Here is a 23681-nt window from a genome sequence, read left to right as displayed (position 1 = left end):
CCCCCCCGCCCAAGATATGCCTCCACTTCTTACTTCTTTGAAGAGCACAGCATGGCTGTGCCACACTTCCTTCTGTAATTTTCCCTATGCTGGGGATGAAACTCAGGTCCCTGGTGTGGCACACGAGGCTTTGTTACAGGTTGGATTGGGATTGCAATTGCAAGGTGAGGGAGAGAAGGAAGGGAGGGAGGGAGGAAGGAAGGAGTTGAGGACTATGCCCCAGGCCCTTCAAATGCTGCTCATTTAGACAAATTATCTCAGTTGCATTTGGTCATGTATTACCCAGGTAGAAGAAAGCAGGAACACAGTTTTACACCTTTGAATACCTCCTAGGACACAGAAGGTTAAAAATACAGTTAAGAGTGAGCTGGGGTCCAGGACCCTTGGCCCTGAAGACTTGGACATTCTCTGAGTGCTTCCGGCAGCCAGCTCCTGCACTTCCTTTCCTCTGACCCTCATGACTTTTGGTTCTTCTCCGGCCTCAGGTATAACCTATCCATCTTGCTGTCTTCATTCACCACCCCATTCTTTTTCCTTCCTTCTGGAGGCTCCTAAACTGTTTAGCTGTCGACAGGCTGGCAGGACCTTTCTGCAGCCTGGCCTGCAGGCACTCAACTACAGCTACCTCTGTTGCCTCTTCCATGTTGCTCACTCAGCCCTCACTACTGAGAGTTGGCCCGGCCCCTAAGACCACACAAGAAAAGGCATTCCACACGAGGGTGTCCATGAGACAGCTCCCCAAAGGAGCCTGAGCAGCCCAAGGCGTTTGAGCCAATCCTAGCCTGCCTTGCCTCTTTAGTCATTTGAACGGACCAATCACAACCTTGCCTCCTTTGCACCAATCACAGCAGCTCCTCTGCCAGGCCTAGGGGCGTACTAGCCAGGCCGCTTGGGTTGAACCCAGGCTGGGTGATGGAGAGTTCAATAGAGTTCGTGGTTATGAAAGCAAATCCTCTGGCAAAAACAACCCTGCACGGACCTGGTTGAAGCTTTGTCTCCAGGAGCCAAGGCAGCCAGCTGCAGAGACTGTACTGCTGTGTCTCGAGGCTTTTCACCGCTGCTTTGGGGCTAGTCTGTCTGGATGTTAGACCATAGTCCCGTTGCTCAAGGTCAGCAGGCCAGCGTGAAGAGTTCATCGGCTGCTAATGAGGGCGTAGGTTTGCCTTACCACCCCCCCTTCCAGCACTTGCTTTATTTTCTGAAAACTAAATATCAGAGAGAATTTTAGAATTTGTTTATCATCAAAACTGCAGTGATTCTGTCTCTGCCTCCCCAGTGCTGGGATTAAAGGTGTGTGCTACCACACCTTGAACTCACAGAGATCTGCCTGTCTCTGCCTCCCAGGCATCGGGATTAAAGGTGTGTACCACCACACCCAACTACTCTCTTTTTTATTTTAAGGACTTTAACCTTTTTTTTTCAAGCCTGCATATATTTTTTAACACACTGTAAAAACATTTAGAGGTTTTCTTCCTTTTTGAATCTCTCTTTACTGTATTTCTCTCTTTTTCTGACCACATGAGTCTTTAAGTTGCTAAGCAACATGGATAGGACTAAAGCCATAGCTTTGATGGCTGGATCCAGCCCATTCCTTAGCTTTCCAGCCTCATGGTAGAGGTACCTGCTAGAGCCATGTTTATTGCCACAACTCTATGGCATTTCAAGGTCTTTGCCAGCAAGCAAGCTGCAACAGTGTGTCCACAAACAACACTCAAATGCTCTCTCTGTGGCCGGACCTCCTGTCTCAAAGAGTCAGAATTTGCACTGGCAGGATGGCCCAGAAAGCAGGCATTTTAAGATGGCACAGCTTTTTTCCTGCTATCACTGAAAACCAAAAAGCATGCAGTCAGCTTTTATCAACACCATTTAAGAGTTTCGTGGCAGGACCTCTTAAAGAGCTTTAGGGTTTTGCAACTAAAGCTGAGTCAGGAAGCCTCTCTTAAATGAGAGCGCTTGCCTCTAGCAAGCCGAGCAGACCCCAAAAATTGCTTCTACCAAGAAGCCATGCTTTACGCTATTCTTTTCTGTCTAGAATTATTTCCCAGGCTCTCTCAGGTTTTATGTTGATTCAGTTGTCCACATGGGTGCCATTTTGTAGCATGAGGGCCTGCTAGTTGGGGTTTCTATCCTGCCCAGACCATAGAAGAAGCAGGATGTGACTTGCCCCGCTGAAAAAGGTACTGAGACATGTGGCTAACATAGATAAGAAAGATGGACTAATCTAAGTTTTATAAGAGCTAATAGGAAGCCTGAGCTAGTGGGCCAATCAGTTTATAATTAATATAGATCTCTGTGTAATTTCTTTGGGGGTTACTGGCTGTGGGAACTGGGTAGGACAGAAACCCCAACTAGCAGGTCTTCATGCTACAGAGTCCAGATCACAAATCCCAGCAGAGGCCCAGATTAATGTCTACACACTGCTAAACAGAATGCAGAAGGCTGCAGCCCTCAGCATTCAGAGTAGAGCTTCTCATTTGGTGAGATCCTAGACGCTTGTTTGTCTCCCTTTGGTCCCAAGGTGAGCATTCCATGGGAACAGAATGCTGTGTCAACTCACTGTGTGTAACTGCCTGAGCTGGACTTGTCTGAGTGTGCTTTAGATAGCAATAGCTCTTATTCCACTGTGTGGATTTAGAATTCTGAATAGTCCCCTCCATAGATTCCTGTCATGGGATCTTGAGTTTGGGTTCCTTCCTGCTAATCCCATCAGTGACAGCAGCCAGCACCTGCTAATAGTGTTCCCAGTCATTGCAGATCAATCTCTTGGTGCAGTATATGAAACAAGCCAGAAGGACAATGGTACCTCTTTGTTTTGTTCAAGTTGTTTTTAGCCATTGTCTCTGTTTTATAATGTACCAGGTGCCTCTTGAGAATGGGGAAAGAGACTTACTTACAAGTCACCAAATAGACCTTTTGCAGCTGTGACAAGGGCTGAAGAGAAGTAGGTTAATGTAAGAAAGGTTAGCTGTGACGCGTTCTCTGGCCTTTGGCCTTTGGCAAGGCAGAAACATGGCAGGGAGACTCTCAATCACGATAGCTGGGAGACAAAGTGAGAGGCGATGTTCTGAGAGAGGAGACAACATTTAAGGGCACACATCCAGCCACCTACACCCACGTCTAGTCCCCACTTCTTTAAAGGACAGTCAAGTATAAATATGCCCATGGATTAATCCATGGAGATTAGCATCCATTAATCCACGGATGATAAATTAGCATCCTCATCATCCACTGACTCAGTAGTGCCACCAGGTGGAGCCCAAACTTTCAACAATGATCCTTTTAATGGGACATTTCAAATCAAAATCCTGAAATTGCATCCAGTGCTTCTACTGGGGACCAAGGCATCAGACACTGTTCAGGGCCCAACTGCAGCTCGCTAGATGTGGTTACCAAGGGTGGAAGTAGCGAAATGAGAGGGGTTTCCCACAGCCTTTCTCAGGAGTTGGGAGAAAGAGGTGAACTGGGCACCTTTGGTAAGAGCAGCAGGTCTTGGGACTTGTTCTAGAAAGGAAGTGAAAAGGTCGGATCCTTTGAGGAGGAGGCTGTAAAATAGGGCAGCGGTGAAGGACAGGGATGGATTTATTCAGGGCAGTGCCATGCTGTCCAGTGTCAGCCCACTCTGTTAGGTGACCTGCTGGTAAGACGGTAAAGATGAAGAAACTAATGTAGGAGGCATACGACCTGGTGAGGAAGGCCCACCAGCGGACTCTGTGTGCCTGTGTGAAGGCTCACAAGACCTCTGTTCTCACTGTGTGCCCTGATCTCAACTGAGGATGCAGGGGTGCTGATGTTTCCTATGAAAGGCAGCCATTGGCTGAGTATCGGGAGATGCAAGGGCGATACCAGACTATAGTCCTGGCTCCAGAGGTGAATTCACAATTCAGAGGAAAGGATTTTCCCACCCTGGAAGCCTATACCATTCCTTACACCAAGGAGGAACCCAAGTATAGTTGGTGGCTTTCAAAAATTCTTTGGTCTGAGACACCCGAGGACACTTTTGAAAGGTCTGGCGTATTTGAGAAAGTTATCTGCCTTCTGTGTGAAGTCATGCCTGGGTCTACTGCACACACCTCTGATTAGGCACTGAACTCCAGCTCCTTCGATGTGGTTTTAAGGGTTCCTCTTTATCCCTGTGATGAGGTACTGGTGATGTAGACATCCCAGCAAGAAGTTACTATGTCAGGTCTCTGTTGGTGCCTTTGCCAGCTTGTGGTTCAGGCAGTGCCTGTTCTTTAAGAACTTGGTTCTAATTTTCTCCATGTCTAATCTTTCCAAAGATCTCTCCGTTCCTTCCCACAGTCTTTGGTGAGTTAATGTTGCACAAGGAGGGTGGCCCTTTGTTTGTCCCGACCACCCGGCTAGCTTATACCTGAAATAACCACACAGAAATTGTATTAATTAAATCACTGCCTGGCCCATTATCTCTAGCCTCTTATTGGCTATCTCTCACATCTTGAGTTAACCCATTTGTAATAATCTGTATATCACCATGATGTCGTGGCTTACTGGGAAAGATTCAGCATGTCTGACCTGGCAACTCCATGACAGCTCTCTGACTCTGCTTTCTTCCTCCCAGAATTCAGTTCTGTCTTCTCTACCTACCTAAGTTCTGCCCTATTAGGCCAAGCAGTTTCTTTATTGATTAACCAATGAAAGCAACATATAAACAGAAGGACCTCCTACACCAAGTTAAAGTATTGAGATGCCTGTGATTGCAGTGTTCACTGGGAAGACTCAGAGGCCAGGGTGAAACCCCCCAGTATCCAGGAGGACAGCACTTTAGACAGAGCCATACCCTAGGCTAATGCAAAGTGAGGAGCTCATGGGAAACAGCTCGTTAAGCCCACTTTATGTCATTGCCTGGGTTGGAACTGGCCTAGATTTTGGTGACTCTTATCCACAGGTGCACACAGGATTCTCAGCAGACCTTGCTTTATAATCAAGCCATTTAATTTTGAGTTTGAAGTATCTTCCTTTATTCCCACACTTAGCAACAACCTTAAAAAACTGTTCCCTGCTCATTACAGAGATAGCTAGGTAAATGAACCTCAACAGAGAGCCAGCCACACATCCTCTTTTTCTGGGGCAAGTTGACCTAATGATGATCCTTACCTTACAGTGTACTGAGTTCTTCTTGTGGAGGGGAAGCGAGGCTTTAGAGAGTTCCCCAATAAAGTTACAGATAAAAATGTTTCATTGTAGATCAAAATGGTCAGGGCCAGCCTGTTAGAATATGCTAACAGAGGATGAGATGATGAAATAGGTATACACAGCCTTGTTTAATTTTAAATTGGAGGAAAACAAGATACGAACGAGGATGTCCCCTAAAGAGAGTGTCCTTTCACAGTTTTTCTAAGAAAGAAATAAGATCAATATTGTGTTGTTTAGAAGCAGGGTTGAGCAGGAGTCAAGGATGGATTTAGTCTTTAATGATTAACGTCTGGGAGCCTCTGCCACCCAATGGTGTGGCCAGGTTGGGCTGGATATAAAATGAAAAAACAAAAGCAAGAGGCAGAGCCCGGTGAGGAAGATCTGCTCCCGTGAGCTTCTACAGAGATGACTACGGGGCTCCTTGTGCCCCTGCAAAGATTGGTGGGGCTGCTCCTGCTCTGTGCCTTGCCCTGGGCTGAAGGTGGGACGGTGCTGGTGATTCCCGTGGATGGCAGCCACTGGCTGAGCATGAGGGATGTTGTGAGGGAGCTCCATGCCCAGGGTCATCAGACTGTGGTCCTGGCTCCAAATGTGACTCTGTACATCAAAGACGAGGACTTCTTCACCCTCTGGACCTATGCCATTCCATACACTAAGCAGAGATTTAAGCAACAAATGGCAGGAGGCGTTAACCTGGTCTTTGAAACCGGAAACTATATGGAGACATTCTTTAAAATAGCCGAGGCTTTCAAAAATATATCAACACAATTGTTAAAGTCTTGTACAGATCTACTGCACAACGAGACCCTGATCCGGCATCTGAACTCCAGCTCATTTGATGTGGTCTTAACTGACCCAGTTGTCCCCTGTGGGGCAATGTTGGCCAAGTACCTACATATTCCTGCGGTGTTTTTTTTGCGTTACATCCCTTGTGACATTGAATACGAGGCCTCACAGTGTCCAAACCCGCCTTCATATATTCCAGCTCTTCTCACAAGGCTGTCCGACCACATGAACTTCCTGCAAAGGACCAAAAACATGCTGTTCTCTCTCACCTTGAAATACTTATGTTATAAATCTTTCATTCCGTTTGAGAATCTGGCCTCTGAGCTTTTCCAGAGAGAGGTGTCCTTGGCGGAGGTTCTCAGCCATGCATCCTTGTGGCTGGTCCGAAGGGACTTTGTGTTCGACTATCCCAGGCCCATCATGCCTAACATGGTCTCCATTGGGGGCATAAACTGTGCCATCAGGAAGCCACTCTCTCGGGTCTGTATTGAAGCCTTTAACCATTCAATATTCTATGCAGAATATATTTTCTAATGCTAACTTTCCTACTAGTCTTTTAAACGATTCTCCCCATGTTTCTGATAGCCTTTCCTGAATAGGTCATCAGAATTGGGTCCTTCTGTTTTTATTTTATGTGTATGGGTTTTTGCCTGTGTGTATATTTGTGTACTGGGATTACAGATGGTTGTGAGCCACCATGTGGGTGCTGGGAATTGAACTCAGTTCCCCTGGAAGAGAAACCATCTCTCCAGCCTTGGATCTTTCTATTATTCAGTGGTCACTGATAGGACTAGTGGCTGAGGCGAGGGTCCCCGACAGACTCAAGAGTGGTGGTGGGTCTCTACTGAGGCTGTCCATGTGTCTAGGTACTGTCTTCCTGAGGGTGAGATTTCCTGAATCTGGGAGAACAGAGACACTGAGCGGTGACATGCCCTATCAGGAGGAGTGCCACTTGCGTATGTCTAGTAGAGGGATAAAGGTATTTCAAATGGCAATTGTTGGTTCCGCGAGCAACATGGAGGTCTACACTTTCCCTAGTGTCACCTTCAGTGTCTTCGGGGTCTAAAAATCTTCATTGTAGAGTTTGTTTGCAGCCTTGGTTAGCTTTATTCTACGGTATTTCTCTTTTGAGGCAGAAGTTCAGGTGGAGTCTTCAGGAGTCTTCTGTGTACAGCCATATCGTGTACAAACGAGGACACTTGGCTGTCTTCCTTTCCTCTTTGTGTCTTTCTGTTTCTCTCCCCTGTCTTGCTCTAGCAAGAATCCTGGCAATGGACTCAGTGAGTGGACAGAGTAGACATCTGAGTTAGTTCCTGATTTTAGTGGAAGTGCTTTCAATTTCTCCCCATTTCCTATAATGTTGGCTATAGTTTTCTGGCACACAATGTATGTTATATTGAGATATATTCTTTTCATTTGTAGAGTCTGCAGGGCTTTTTGTATTAAGAGATCCTGGGTTTTGCCAAAAGTCTTTTCTGTATGCATTTGGATGACCTGTGATCTTAGTCCTTCTGATATTCTTTAGTTTTAACCTGCATTTACTTATTTACATGTCTTAAACCAACATTACACTTTGGGTATAAAGCCAACTTGATCATGATTGATCTTTTTGATGGGCTCGTAAATTTACTTGGCAAATATTTGATTGAGAAATTGTTCATCTATTCTCAAGAGAGTGATTGTTCTATGGTTTGCTTTTTCTTATATGTTTATTCATATAGGCAGTATGAATTATTCAATTCAGCAGTACTTCATGCGGACTTGGGAGGTATTGAATTCGGAGGTTTTAATTTACTGCTTTGATTTCCTATTTTGTACTTCAAAAGGCACCCAGATGCACTCTCTCGGGGTCCTAGTTCGTGCCAGTGGGTTCAGGTCCTTTTACCCATGTGCAGAGGATTAAGATATGTTGTATCTTCAATTTTATTTTCTTGGGTTCAGTCTTTTCGTGGTGTTCCAGATTTACTGGATATTTTGTGTTAAGAATTTGTGAGACTTAACATTTTCTTTGATCACCAAATCTATTTCTTCTAGCATATCTTCAATGCCTAAGATTTTCTCTTCCATCTTTTGTATTCTGTTGTTTATGCTTGCTTCTGTAGTTTCCGATCCTTTACCCAGATTTTCCATTTCCAGATTCCCCTCAGTTTGTGTTTTCCTTATTGCTTCTGTTTCAATTTTCAAGTCTTGAACTGTTGCTTTCACCTGTTAGATTGCTTTTTCTTTGTTTTCTTTAAGGGATTTGTTGATTTCTTCCAATCTTTTGTTTGTTTTTTCTTCTACTTCTTTAAGGAAATCTTTTATTCCTTCTATAGGGTCTCATAATCTCCCTAAAGTTATTTTTAAGGATGTTTCCTTCTGCTTCATCTGCATTGGGATGTTCAGGTCTAGCTGTTGTAGAACCACTAGTTTCTGGTGATATGTTATCGAGTGTATTCTTACCCTATTGTCTACCCATTTCTTCCTCCAATTGGAACAGGTGAAGCCTGTGTTTCGGGGGAGGGGTCCCTTTTCCTCCAATTGGTGCAGTTGGGGGCTGTGGCTCCATTGAATACTCCTTCAGATGTAAGCAAGGCAAAACCTTCTATGATCATTCCTCTGGGAGCCTATGAGCCAGAGGCTCAGATGGTTGCTCCTTCTAGGTGTAGGCATGGCTACAGCTCCTATGCTCATTCTTCCTGGTGCAGGAGGGGTGAGGTTGAGGCTCCAGTATCAGATAATATCTGGAGGCCACTGCTGTGTCCCGCCCTCCGCGCTGCTGAGGCTTCTCCCAGCAGCCTCTTGATTTCATTTTCAATTCAATTTAATATCTATTTTTGTTGTTGTTTTGTTTTTGAGACATGGTTTCTCTGTAGCTTTGGAGCCTGTCCTGGAACTAGCTCTTGTAGACCAGGCTGGCCTCGAACTTACACAGATCCTCCTGCCTCTGCTTCCTGAATGCTGACCACCCCACGGCTCAATTTAATATCTTATGTATACCCTTTGCTTAGACTATCTCAAGGTAAGCATGCCCAAAAAAAATCATCTTAGCGTGGGGGCGCAGATAATGCTCACAGCTTGGACTTCTCAGATGAGTGTGGACTGACTGCCTCATCCAGTCAAGCTTCTCTAGTCTGAGTCCCAGTGCGGCAATGGGAAAGCAAGCACACCTAAATGGTTTCCCTCTTCAGCTGTCAGTGTTGTAGAACCAAACTAGGGCTGAATGGCGTGCTAATATGCCACTAGCTGTGGAACCTCGAGACTCTCAATTAAGTTATGTTGCCCTCAGAAGCAGCATAGTCCTGGAACCAGTTTTTTGTTGACCGTGTCCTTGCCTTACAGAAGCTTCTCAGTTTAAATTGTTTTTATTGAGCTATATATTTTTTCTACTCCCCATCCTCCCAATTTACTCAGGAGATCTTGTCTTTTTCTACTTCTCTTGTACATTTTTTTTGCTTTATGTCTAAAAGCTACTTATGAGTGAGTATATGTTTTATAGATCCATCCATTTGCCAGCCAATTTCAAGATGTCATTATTTTTTCTACTGTGTAGTAGTCCATTTTGTAAATGTACCACATTTTCCTTAACCATTCTTCAGTCAAGGGGCATTTAGGTTGTTTCCAGGTTCTGGCTATGACAAACAATGCTGCTATGAATATAGTTGAACACATGTCCTTGTGGTACGATTGAGCATCCTTTGGGTATATACCCAAAAGTATTATTTCTGGGTCTTGAGGTAGGTTGTTTCCTAATTTTCTGAGAAATTGCCAAACTGAAATCCAAAGCGGCTGTACCAGTTTGCACTCCCACCAGCAATGCATTTACAACAATCCTCTCAGCATAAGTTGCCATCAGTGTTTTTGATCTTGACCATTCTTACCATGTAAGATGGAATCTCAGAGTTGTTTTGATTTGCATTTCTCTGATGACTAAGGATGTTGAGCATTTCCTTAAGTGTCTTTCAGCCATTTTAGATTCCTCTGTTGAGAGTTCTCTGTTTAGGTCTGTACCCCATTTTTTATTGGATTTTTTTATTCTTTTGATGACTAATTTTTTGAATTCTTTGTATATTTTGGAGATTAGACCTCTGTCTGATGTGGGGTTAGTAAAGATCTTTTCCCATTCTATAGGTTGTCATTTTGTCTTGTTTACCATGTCCTTGACTTACAGAAGCTTTGTTTGGGTTGGAAAAGTTTTCTTCTATAATTTTGTTGAATATATTTTCTGTGCTTTTGAGTTGGACTTCTCCTTCTTCTATCCCCATTATTCTTAGGTTTGGTCTTTTAATGGTGTTCCATATTTCCTGGGTATTTTGTGTTAAGCCTTTGTTAGATTTTATGTTTTCTTTGACCAATGAGCCTATTTCCTCTATTGTATCTTCAGCGTTTCAGATTCTCTCTTCCGTCTCCTGTATTCTTCTATTTATACTTGCATTTGTGGTTCCTGATCATTTTCTCATAATTTCCATTTCTATAATTCCCTCAATTTGTATTTTTATTGTCTCTATTTTGGTTTTCAAGTCTTAAATCATTTCTTTCATCTGTTTGATTGCATTTTCTTTGTTTTCTTTAAGAGATTTGTTGATTTCTTCCAAGTTTTTTGTCTTTTCCCCCATTTCTCTGAGGAATTTTTTTTCATTTTCTCTTTAAGAACCTCAAACATTTTCCTAAAGTTATCTGTTAATTTATTTTCTTCTGCTTCATCTATATTTGGGTGTTCACATCTTGATGCTTTAGGGCCACTTAGTTTTTGTTGGTCTTGTGTTGCTATTTGTGGTGTTGAGTGTGTTCTTACCTTGTCTACCCATCTTTTCCTCTGATTGGTGTAGTTGGGGCTATGTCTCTGGTGATTAATCTTCCAGGTGCCAGTAGATGCAAGGCTCAGATGGTTACTCCTTGTGGTGCAGTCAGGGCAACAGCTCCAGTCACCCCAGAGGTCACTCCATATTCCCAGAGATTGCTCAGTACTCCTGGGTGTCTTCTACAGTCCTGGGGGTCGTTCAGCCCTGCTTCCATAGAGGTTGCTAGCTAGGGCCTGCTCCTTCAGAGGTTTCAGATTCATGCCCAGTTTTACAGAAGTCTCTGGCTCGGGCCTGCTCCCTCAGCGGTGGCTCCCTTCAACCTGCTTCAAGGCGGTCATTGCCTTGAATCTGTTTCCCACAGAGGTCCCTGGCTTGGCCCCAGTCACAGAGAGGTCTCTAGCTTGGTCCTTCTCCATGGAGGCCCCTGACTTGTGCCTGGTCCTGCAGAGGTCTCTGGCTCAGGCTTGCTCCCTCTGCAGTCACTTCCTTGTACCTGCTCTATGGAGGTAGCTTCCTTGGGCCTGCTCTAGCTGAAGTCACTGGCTCAGGCCTGCCTTTCTGAAGGTCGCTGCCTTGGACCTGCTCAGGTGGAAGTTGCTGGCTCAGGCCTGCTACCACAAAGATCCCTGGCTGGGACCCAGTCCCACAGAGGTCTTTGGCTTGGGCCTGCTCTCTTGGAGGTTGTGCCCTGTATCTGCTCTGAGGATGGTGCTGCCTCAGCTAAAATTGCCGACTCAGGCCTGCCCTTGTGGAGGTTGCTACCTAGGGCCTGCTCCAGAGGAAGTTGCTGACTCAAACCTGTTCCTGTGGAGGCCAGAGTGTTTGTGACCCTTTTTGGGAATCTTGTGATCAGAAAGCCTTGTGGGTAGCCTCAGGACAAATAAGGGGTGGAGTTGGACACTGCGGCCTCAAAGTCTACTTCACAGGGAATGGTGCAGAAACACCACGGAAAGATCACACAGGTACACTGTAAACAGAAAAAAAAGCAGGGTCTGTTAAGACCACATCAAAAGAACTGAAGGTCAAGGGTGGGAGCAGAGCCTCATTGGGCAGCAGACCCCTCCAGGTGACCACATGGAATGTTGATGCAGTGTTTCCTACTTGCCGTTATTTTTAAAGGCATCCTCACAGAAAACTGCATTTCTCAGAAAATTAATTACCAATTAGTTCAGAAAGTGAAGTTTGTATTATTCCCTGGTGTATGGAATACCCTGGGGTTTCAGGGTATACACACAGAACATCTGGAGCCAGGACCACAGTCTCCTGTGAGATCCACGTTCACTTCAGGTTTACTGCCTGCTCTAGGAAAAGGAACTGCCCCTCCCTGGAGCCAAGATCTGAATCCCCAAAACTGCTGCTGAGAGTTGGAGAGCAAGCTCAGTTTCTCTGCTCTGGTGTTCCCAAGATCCTGGAAACAGCATGTTCGGGAGGCACTGACCTGGCTAGCGGACATGCTCAGTGGACACCCACCACAGCTCCTTGGTTCCATTAGACACCCTCACTATTGCCTCCCGCTCTTCTCGCTGGACACTCGGATCCTGACTCATCGACAGAGGGGGCCTTAAGGATTTAACTCAGCAGAGCTGCTGGAAAGAGGAGCAGGCAAATGAGCAACTCAGAAAAGGGACACAAGGAAACCAGTATTGGTGGAGCAGACTTTGGATAGAGGCTTAATACAGACCTGAGAGAGTGGCTTTCTGAAGACCCAGTTTATTCCCCCAGCGAAAGTAGCTTCTTTATTAACCAATGGCAATAGAACGTATTCATAGCATACATCACTGAGGTTCATCAGAGAACAGCAGAAGGTGTCAGGAGTCTTTCCAGAATGACTAACTAGAATGACTTAACGTCTAGAGATGTTAAGAGTGGTTTTCCTCTGTGCAAAGCCAGAAGGGTAGGACAGAAGTGAAGGCCAGGCATGGGTTAATAATGCAATGATTAACTGAAGGTGGGCCTTGTCCCACCTGTGACATGCCTCTGTACAACGTGACTTGATGATTATATAAGACGAGGACACTCACGTTGAGGGCAGAGACGGGCAAGGAAGGACCTCTGCTGTGGGCTTCTCTGAAGATGGTGTCTCTGCGAGCACTCTCAGGGTTGCTGCTGCTGCTCTGTGCCCTTCCCTGGACTGAGGGTGGGAAGATCCTGGTGATTCCCTGGGAGGGCAGTCACTGGCTGAGCATGAAGAACATTGTGAGGGAGCTCCATGCCCGAGGCCACGAGACTGTGGTCCTGGCTCCAGACGTGTCCACGTTCATCAAAGGAGAGGATTTCGTCACTCTGCAAAGCTTTGCGGTCCCGTTCACTAAGGAAGACTATGAATATAATTCGCTGGGCTACTTTAAAATGTTCTTAGAGGCAGAATATTCTGTCATGATGCTTTTAAGCAATATGGAACGTATGAGAAACATAGCGTTGTTCTACCTGAGGGCCTGCAGTAGTCTACTGCACAACAAGGACCTTATGCAGCACCTGAACTCCAGTTCCTATGAAGTCGTGTTAACAGACCCTGTGTATCCCTGTGGGGCTGTGCTGGCGAAATTTTTGAATATTCCTGCTGTGTTTCTTCTGCGCTTCATTCCTTCGGACATTGAATTTGAGTCTGCCCAGGCTCCAAGCCCTCCCTCATATGTTCCAAGGTTATTCACCAGGAATTCAGACCACATGAGCTTCCTGGAGAGGGTAAAGAACATTCTCTACAATCTGCCATACAAGATTATTTTCCGTGTCACTTATATCCTCTATGAGAACCTGGCGTCGGAGCTTCTGCAGAGAGAGATGTCCCTCACGGAGATTCTCAGCCACGCATCCATATGGCTCTTCAGGCTGGACTTTGTGTTTGAGTACCCCCGGCCCATCATGCCCAATATGATTTTCGTCGGGGGAATAAGCTGCGTCTTCAGAGAGCCACTCTCTCAGGTCTGTATTAAGCCTCTACCCAAAGTCTGCTCTACCAATACTGGTTTCCTTGTGTCCCTTTTCTGAGTTGCTCATTTGCCTGCTCCTCTTTCCAGCAGCTCTGCTGAGTTAAATCCTTAAGGCCTCCTCAGTCGATGAGTCAGGATCTGAGTGTCCAGCGAGAAGAGCGGGAGGCAATAGTGAGGGTGTCTAATGGAACCAAGGAGCTGTGGTGGGTGTCCACTGAGCATGTCCGCTAGCCAGGTCAGTGCCTCCCGAACATGCTGTTTCCAGGATCTTGGGAGCACCAGAGCAGAGAAACTGAGCTTGCTCTCCAACTCTCAGCAGCAGTTTTGGGGATTCAGATCTTGGCTCCAGGGAGGGGCAGTTCCTTTTCCTAGAGCAGGCAGTAAGCCTGAAGTGAACGTGGATCTCACAGGAGACTGTGGTCCTGGCTCCAGATGTTCTGTGTGTATACCCTGAAACCCCAGGGTATTCCATACACCAGGGAATAATACAGACTTCACTTTCTGAACTAATTGGTAATTAATTTTCTGAGAAATGCAGTTTTCTGTGAGGATGCCTTTAAAAATAACGGCAAGTAGGAAACACTGCATCAACATTCCATGTGGTCACCTGGAGGGGTCTGCTGCCCAATGAGGCTCTGCTCCCACACTCGAACTCCAGTTCTTTTGATGTGGTGTTAACAGACCCTGCTTTTTTTTTCTGTTTATAATGTACCTGTGTGATCTTTCCGTGGTGTTTCTGCACCATTCCCTGTGAAGTAGACTTTGAGGCTGCAGTGTCCAACTCCACCCCTTATTTGTCCTGAGGCTACCCACAAGGCTTTCTGACCACATGAGATTCCCGCAAAGGGTCAAGAACACACTTATCCTATGACCTTGAAGTACACGTGTCCCGCGTGTTCCACTCCTTTGGAGTGCCACACCTCTGAGATTTTCCAGAGAGATGTCCTTGGTAAATGTTCGCAGCCACGCATCTGTACGGCTGTTTTAGGGGGCTTTATGTCCAACTACTTGAGGCCATTTTGTCCAGTATGGTCTTCATTGGGGACATAAACTCTGCCAGTAAAAAGACACTCTCTCAGGTCTGCATTGGAGCCATAATTTATCTTTACAACAGTCTAGTTTTCTAAATATCTCATTTTGATGTGGTCATTAGCTTTCTGGGGATTTTTTTTTTAACCTTGAACTCTCCAATGTTGCCAGGAGCCAGCCTGGAGGTGGACAGATCCTGAGAGGGTGTAAGGGGTCAGCGAGGGAAGGAGTGAGCCAGGCATCATGGTCAGGAGATCCTTGCATCCTGACTGACTGGCAGCCAGAGCGCTCCTTTATTTATACAGAACTTAGTAAGCAGGGATAGATTAATGCTGTTCCAAAACATAGCTCATAACGTTTTGATTCTGGACATGTGTTTTACTTCTTTCTTGCATATTTAGTCATCATTAACAAGCTGTGACAGAACAGAGTTATCTTTTATAACCATTTTTACTCATTAACTTCACAAGCCAGTTTCTAAGAATCTAGAGGCGTATGACAGCCTGTTCTCAGGCTGGTATCCTTTGTGACTACAAAGTCGCTAGACCAAAACCAAGTCTCCAAGCTACTCCAGGCACATTGCTGTCCTGAGTAGTGTATTATTAACTCTTAATGGTCAGAGTTCCCAAGAAATGTCCTCAGACGAAAGTTACTGCAGTTATTATCCAGATTCTGGCATAATACACTGTTCATGTTTTATATCTTTATAGAATTTGCCTTTATGTCTAATTCTGGCATTCTGTTGTTTTTTTGGTCATATAACACAACAGAGGCTCAGCATGAGCTGACTTTTCTAAAAAAGGGAGGTCCTGACATCTCATTCTTTTTGCCATCTTTCTACATCATTCCTTACCCAACAGTTAAAGTCTCTGCATAGGGCAGAGGTAACTTCAGCTAACCTAACTTTGTTGCTGTCTATGCCACGTAATTGTCTGAGTGCACAGTGGGAAGAGGCTTGAAATCTGGCCGATGGCCAACTTCTCCAGCCTACTGAATCTTGTTGACCTTTTTAAGTTTGCTTTGTTTTGATTATCTTGTTCCTAAGTATAGGAACAGATGTTTTAAGAATATATCAAAGCCTCATGAAGAAACCTCTGGCTTCTTTATATGTGTCATATCCTTCAAGGCATAAGGAAGACCTTAAGGTAGATAGGGATATTTCCCTAAAAGCAGGAGGGGTAGTATGTTCAGGGTTTTCCTGGGGAAGCTTAGAAGCAGTGCTACCAGGAGAAGGCATAAATGATTCATGAGAAAATTTCCGTCAATACAATATCCTCAAACTGTACAAATATTAAGAGTCTCCCATGAAGCATGATCCTAATTAATGTTAATCAATAAAGACCAGGAGTCAGGTATCGGGGTCAAAGCTGACAGATCAGAGAAGCAAACCATCAGACTTCTTACCCCTCCGAATCCTCAGACCGAAAGATTCTGTCTCTGCTCTGTGTGCTGGGATTAAAGGTGTGAGCCACCACTGCCTAGCTTCTGTGATTTACTAGTGGCTATTTCTTCCCTCTCATCTCCCGGAAAGCTTTATTTGCCAGAACACAAATAAGATATCACACAACACCTCCAAATATGCAATAGGTGGAAAACCAAAAGTGGCATGACAGCCGTCACGTGACTCAGCTTTGTTGGATCTGTGTCAGGCAGCTGTGCTGGCCTTATTTTGTCATTCTCATCAGATATGGCTGTGCCACAATTTGTCTCTGATATTCTCAGTTTTCAAAATATCTGTAACTAGGGGGCTGGAGAGATGGCTCAGTGGTTAAGAGCATTGCCTGCTCTTCCAAAGGTCCTGAGTTCAATCCCCAGCAACCACATGGTGGCTCACAACCATCTGTAAAGAGGTCTGGCATCCCTCTTCTGGCCTTCAGGCTTACACACAGACAGAATATTGTATACATAATAAATAAATAAATATAAAAAATCTATAACTGACATTTCAGGTTTACAGTGGTCACTGAGGGAACTGCACTGCCATACCGAGGGTCTGTCTGTCCATCCTGGGACTGACTCACAGCAATGGAATCCAGCACTTGTGTGAGCACTGTCTTTCCAGACGTGAGGTTCTTCTGAAGCTGGGCAGATGCAGAGGAACTGAAGGCTGACTTGACTCTAGGAGACATTTATTGCTTTCAGGCTTTCAGTCGCAAGATGAAGGGACTTTTTACCCACGAATCCTTAATGATTCTCTCTAGGAAGGCCTGGGTGTGTGCCCACATGTTACTTGAGCGTGGAAATAGAAGCAGTCAGCATGTGTGGTTTCATTTACATTTGTCTCCATGGTTACTAACCATCTTTCAGGTGCTCCAGAGTCACAGGACCAGTGTTTTTAAATATTCTGTGGGTGCATCCAAATTGTCACGTTTTATGTTTTGTATGCCTATGTTCCTGAGATTACCCAGTTCCCAAGGAGGTGTCTTCTACCTTCTGTTTTCAACATCATAGACACCAATATTTGCAGAGGTTTTATTAGCATTTTTGATAGTTGTCACCGGTAAGCATGGAAGCTGGCTTGGTACATGGAGGCACTTGTGTTATGGTGATGTACTTTGTTCTGATCACTAAGTGACATCTCAGATATCCTACTTATCTGTCCCCAACATTGCCATCTTGTGTTATTTTTCACATTACTCTTACCTTTACATCTAGTGAAATAGTTTAGAATTTTGGTTCCATGTTTAAGCAATGTTTTAAAAACTCACTCCTTGCTGCGGGAGCTTCTTCTGCTGCTTCAGCCAATAGACTTTAAGATACCAGCCCACTTGGGTGTGGTCTCATTTGCTTTAAAAAGCAGTGGTATCCGTGTGCTCACTCTCTTGCTTCCAGCTCTGCTTCTGGCTACTAGACTCCTTTCTTGATCATGCAGAGGGCTGTTGTCTGGGACAGTGATCTGTTAGTTTTTCCCTTTAAATAAATTAATTCTATTAATCATAATTCCAAACTGGTGTGGGATTGTTTGTGACTTATGCCTTCAACTCCTGTTGATTTCTCTTGATGTGAGAATTCTGGCTATTCAGAAAGGATAGACTTGATTTTATCACTCACAAGTGGCATAAATCCATTCCTTTCACATTATTGGTTTTCTTGACAATTTCCGTCTTGGTTTTACTCTTGTAATTCAATGGCACTCACTGTCTCCATGGAGATGTGGTGGAGCTTGCCCACATCTCTAAGTCATATGTTTCCCTCATTTACTAACAAGATCTTTTGTAATGATGTCGGACCACTCATGTGTGTTCAGACAGTTTCTCCGCTTCAAGATCCTCAATGACAGCTATACTCTCTTTGTCATATGGTGTAACATTGTCTCAGTTCAGTCTGGTGTCATCACTTTGCCTTCAGCAGCCAACCAATCCATTCGAGTGAGCCTCTGGATCTCATTCAAAGCTGGAAAATTTTCTCTGCTGATGCCCCAAGAACTTTAGTCTGCCCTCTTCCTTCTGCCTCTCCTAAGGCAGTAATGGACTGGTGTTGTAGGAGGCCACTTGTTTGTTCCTGGCTGCCCAGAACCCAAATGATCACACAGAAACTGTATTAATTACAACACTGCTTGGCCTATTAGCTTATCACTCTATCTCACTCTTATCTCTTAAATTAACCCATTTTTATTATTTTATATTTTACCACAAGGGTCATGGCCTACCGGCAAGGTTCCACCTAACAAGTACATCTTTCCCCTCAGGCAGCTACATGGTGTCTCACTAACTCCACCTTCTTTCTCCCAGCATTCAGTTTAGTTTACCCCTGCTAGCTCCATTCTGCCAAGCCACTGGCCAAAAACAGTTTCTTTATTCATTAACCAATAAAGGCAACACATACACAGAAGGACTTACCACACCAGCCTGGACCCTGATCTTTGCTGATAGCGTGGACTTTACTGATGTGTTCAAGGTGCCTCATCTAGTCAGTCACTCAAGTGGAAGCTAGCTTTTTTGTCAAGTTGCTCTGGTTTCTGTCCCCTACACGCCATGACAAGTTTGATATACCTTAGAAATTCTTTTGATATTTCCAGCACCTGTGGTAATTGTGAAACCAAGTTAAAGCTGAGTGTAGACCTAACATGGGACTAGCCAATACTGGAATTTTGAAGCATTCACTTATATTTTGGCCCTAAGCTTTCAGGTAGAGAATAATCTTGGAAACAGTGATATTCTTCCATTGGAGAGGATAAATGTGAACTGACTTCCTGGAGCCTTAATGACTTGTTGCAGGAATGATAGGAATAGCATAATACCCACTCCACTAGGTTACTCGCTTGTTTGTTTAAGACAGGGTCTCATTATAGTTTAGGTCGATGTGGACCATGCTGTGTAACTGATGACAACTTTGAACTCCTGCTCTGCCTGCTTCCACACCCTGGAATTACAAGCATGTATCACCATGTCCAACAAAATTAAACTTTTATTATTATTTTTTAAAAAAATGTCAAGTTAAGAGTGGCCAATTATTCTGAAATAATAGAAATTTTTAAAAAATATGTTTAATAATTATGTATTAAATGATCTGAAAGCCACTTATTTGTTTACCACAGAGAGTCATAAAATTGCTGAGATTATAGCCTATTTCAATTCCTTTTTCATTTTTAGCTGCACTGTTGGAGAACAAACTGTAGATTTTTTCAGAGGAAGATCCCTGGCACAGATTTCCCCCCAAATGGGAGGGGGGATTAAGTCTTAAGGTGCTGAGCAATCAATCGTCCAGGAAATAAAATGATTTGACTCAGCAATAGTTTAATACTAAAAGATATGCAGGTATTCACAAAAATTTAAAATGGCAAAGTCAAACCTGTTAGAAAAACTTTGCTACAATCTCTTCATGAGTCTAGTTGAGATGTAGGGTTCTGACCAAGCAGAGTCAACAGCACACCCAATACCTAGAGTAGTTCTTCAGGCATAGCATCTGGATCCTTGTGTGCTCTGAGGCTCTGAGCGCAGGCCAGACCCTCACAGTGAGAGAAGCCATTAAATGACCCTCACAGTGAGAGAAGCCATTAAATGGTCCCCAGTGTGCTCTTCCATAGGCATCCTCCACAGTCACACATCTGCAAGAGCTGCATACTGAGCCTGGGACAGACACAGGGTCCCTCCTCCAAGAATTGGCCACCTCTTCCCCTAGATGCGGTGTTGGGAATGTTCTTGCTAATGCTGCGAACAACAGCTGAAACAGCAGACACAGATTTCAGGTTCTGGCTTCTCACCCAAACTGCTCCATCCATTCTCTTTCTTTTATAGGCACTGCACAGGCAGAAGTGGCCGCTCCCTAGACCCAGATAATTCTACATCACCACAGAAGGGGAACAATGGGGTTTGATGTGAAGGAAAACATACAGAGACATGGCAGGTGCAAAAAGCAGATGGAGGAAAAGGAGGCAGGGAACTCACTTTGGAGGAGACATTGCAGAGCATTTATTTGGACTCCTACCCTCCTCAAAAGGGTGGGATGTACAGGCTGCTTGCACAGTGTGTGGTGGCACATGGGAGACGTCTTCATATGCACATCTGCCTGGCTGCTGAGTCTACTCCCAGTTAGGTATGAGGGGCGTAGCTTTGCAGCAGAGGGAAATCCTGTGTCACCTTGGACAACCAAGCTGAATGGGCAGAATGACACAGAAGCAGCGAGGTGGAATGCAGGACACCCCAGCGGAGCTCACATGATGGAGAGTGGAACCCCAGGACATGTAGAGGAAGGAGGTGGCAGCAACCGCAAGCATTTGTGAGAGCAATTCCCTGAGGCCGGACCAGATTCCTGGCCCCGTGCCCAGTCCCTACAGCTAGAGCCCTGTCCTCGGCTACATCTCAGATTTGCTTTGTCATCCTGCTATTTCAGCTCAATGAAAGAAGTGATTAAATCTAGGGAGTGTGCCGAACCTTGCTTTCAATATAGGAAGACCAACGAGGTGAACTCTGATAGTCACTAAACAGCAGCTACAGGTCACCGGAGTTTAGCTGGTGAAGAGATGATAAGAGTAGTTTCTCGGGTGGAGAGGCAGCGGGTAAGACATTAGTCAGTGCCAACTATGGATTTCTTCTGTAATGATTAGTGGAAGGCGGGCACCGTGCCATGCAATGATATGCTGAACGTTAGGGAAGAGGGAGATAAGGGGATGAGGAAACTAGGGTAGGTGTCACAGCCTGCTAAGGTAGCTCCATGGCTAGGGGCTTCTCGAGTGATCCCAGAACCAAGGAGGCCCACGTAGGGCTTGTGTGGCTGCTGGTTTTCAGAGATGCCAAACAGCGTACACATCTTAAAAACATTTTAAAACATGAGTGGAGTCAAGGATAATGTTCAGTCTGGGCCAGTAAGATGGCTCAGCAAGTAAAGGTGCTGTCGCAGAGTCTGACGACCTGAGTCTGATTCTCTGGGATGTACGTGGTTGGAAAGGGAGAAGTGACTCCCTGAAAATAAAGTAATTCTTGGAACCTCAGGGGCATACTGTGGCACATGCTAGCCCTTTGAGTGTAAACACACACACACACACACACACACACACACACACACACTTTAAAAAATAATAAACTGCCTAGACTCAGATAACTCTGCATAGAAGGGAAACAATGGGATTGGGCATGAGTTAAAACATACAGAGACGTGGCCAGTGCAGAAAGCAGATGGAGGAAAAGAAGGCAGGGAACTAACTTTGGAGGAGAAACTGTAGAGCATTTATCTGGATTCCTACCCTCCTCGAAAGGGTGGAATACAAAGGGAGTGTGTGTGTGTGTGTGTGTGTGTGTGTGTGTGTGTGTGTGTGACCGACCCACTGCATTTATTTTAGTCTTTAAGGGCATTAAATTCTATCCAACCCCAGTTTTATAGCCATTTGTGAACTCTCTGCAGATGTTTAAGAATTCTTTCGGTTTTGGTCCATTTCATCAGTCCTGCTTCTTTCAAATCTTATTTCAGTCCATACAAATAATTGTGGGGAAGCAGGATTTTGTGCTGGACTTTGCAAGGCTACCGTGCTATAAAAGCCCTTTATGTGGGTCATAAACTGTGCCAATAGAATTGGCTTGTTCGGGTGTGTATAGTATTCCTGTCACAGGCTACATTTAGGGTGAAAGCCGCCTTTTGTCGGGCTTTAACCAGTGCTGGCTTTGTGACAATAGAGAGGTTTACATAGCCTTCGTGAAATAATTCTTCCTACTTCTGACAGCTACCATGAATGTAGAAAAAAGGTGCAGCTGAGACCATTCCTGACACCCCACCAACCAACCTCGCATTCTTAGGGTGCATGGAGTGTGATTCCAGTAACACAGCTTTGTGGCTTCCACACCATGCAGAGATTAAATGTGAATTTAAGTCATCTAGTATAGGATGGTTTGATACAAGAGTGTTCAAAACTAAGGATGCCCACTTTGTCAAGCTTCACTACTTTCAAAGAGGCAAAGATTTACTTTTAGCCGAATGATGGTCAGCTCTTAAGACATCCGCAGCATCCATGCACAGCCGAATCCCTTCGGAGTTACTTAAGGATGATAATATACTATTGTTTCACCAGGATGGAGGAAATATCCAGGGCCAGTTAGTTAGACCTACACATTTCCAGCCCAGGGCAAATGTAAGGATCGAAGTGCTGTGCTAAATATCATTTCCTACTTCCAAGAAATAATACTGTTTGCCTAGGGATTAATCATAATTGACAGTCAAAGCAACATCCACAGATTCACAACATTTTAAAATAAAAAAGGAAACAAGAACATTGACGAAGCTAAACCTACAATAACTGTGCGTGAACCTCCAGCCACTGGGACTGGCATTTGGAATTCTTGATCCTGTTTTAGATGGAAGAGGGCCTCCTACTATTCTGGATTTTAGATTGTCTTCCTCTTCCTTATCTGGTGCATTCTAGAAAATTCTCCCAGTGAGGGGATCCCCTTTAATCAATCTGAATGCTTTGAAGAATTAGGGAAGATGTACGTGTGTATATGACCAGGGGTGCATATGCTCCAAACTGCTCATGTGGCAGTGAAGAACAACTTCACCTTCCGGTTGCTGGTTCTCTCTTTCCACCATAGGTCCCAAGGATCTAAGTCAAGTTGTCAGGCTTGTGCAGGAACGTGCTCTTACAGAGCCTCTGCTATATTCAAGAGGCTCCTCTTTGCACAGAAAATGCCTTGTGCCCACTATGACAAAACTTCCCTTAGAAGATGACCTTCCACAGGCATGTCTGCATAAGTGTTTTGAGACTGAGCAATTTTTGAAGAGATTCTCAAGCTTGACAATTCATTATAAAACCTATCTTATAGTTGGGTCTGATGGCACATGCTGTGAATTCCCACACTTGGGAGTAGATTGCTGTGAATTCAAGGCCAGTCTGGCCTACATACTGAGTTCTAGTCCAGCCAGGAACTTTGCATTTATCCTGGACCATTAATCCAGGGTGTATGAAAACCGATTCCTGTGTTTGCTCTCAACTGTTAAAACTAGCCAGAGTGACCTTGCTGTGCCAGGCTCTTTGCCTACCATGGGCTCTCTGCTCAAGCTTTTTCTTCAACTGTGTGGTTTCAGACCCACTCATTCTGTCCTACTAGGGTGGTGATTTTCACATGTAACCATCACAGATACGTTCATTCTCTCCAAGTCCTTGATACCTCCTGTTGATGTGGATACAAACCCACATCAACATGCTACTCAGTGACTTTCCCCCTCGTTTTTATGTGGTGTGTCCAAGGCAGATGGCAGGGATCATCCTCCATTACTTGTCCACCTTATCCAGGGTCTCTCAAGATAAAAAAAATCAGAGCTTGCCAATATGGCTTTGGGGATCCCATGTTTCTGCCTTCTGAGGACTATCACATATACCAGACCTTTATGTGGGTTTCTGGGGAAGCTTGCCTAGTAAGCACCAAAACCCCAGCCCTCAGTGACTGTCTTCATTAGCTCCTTAGGCTGAAAACATCTGTTTCAAGTCTGGTAGTTAGCCTGACTTGGGTAGAAAACAGCTACCCCGGTTCTGCAGTGACTATTCCATTGTGTGATTTCTAAAGGCTCTGTGTGCTGG

At 44.8% G+C, this 23681-nt stretch overlaps 1 protein-coding gene and 1 pseudogene across 3 annotated transcripts in view; both read left to right on the top strand.

The window, feature by feature from the left end:
- LOC101999189 (UDP-glucuronosyltransferase 1-6) overlaps nucleotides 1-23681 on the top strand; it is a 57266-nt gene that overhangs the window by 19235 nt on the left and 14350 nt on the right. The window contains exon 1 of one of the 3 annotated variants that reach the window (XM_005361720.1): nucleotides 5525-6417. The exons of the other annotated variants lie outside the window; for them this stretch is intronic. Within the exon in view, the coding sequence (XP_005361777.1) occupies nucleotides 5557-6417 (861 nt within the window). The 5' untranslated portion in view covers nucleotides 5525-5556. Of the gene's footprint in view, nucleotides 1-5524; nucleotides 6418-23681 lie in introns of those variants that run through there. 3 annotated transcript variants of the gene reach the window in all.
- On the top strand, nucleotides 12792-13706 carry LOC106144193 (annotated as a pseudogene).

The sequence above is a fragment of the Microtus ochrogaster genome, linkage group LG4 (assembly GCF_000317375.1).
Source record: "Microtus ochrogaster isolate Prairie Vole_2 linkage group LG4, MicOch1.0, whole genome shotgun sequence".
NCBI classification, from domain to species: Eukaryota; Metazoa; Chordata; class Mammalia; order Rodentia; family Cricetidae; genus Microtus; species Microtus ochrogaster.
Note: the sequence above shows the minus strand (reverse complement) of the source record. Positions and strands in the feature narration are given on the sequence as shown.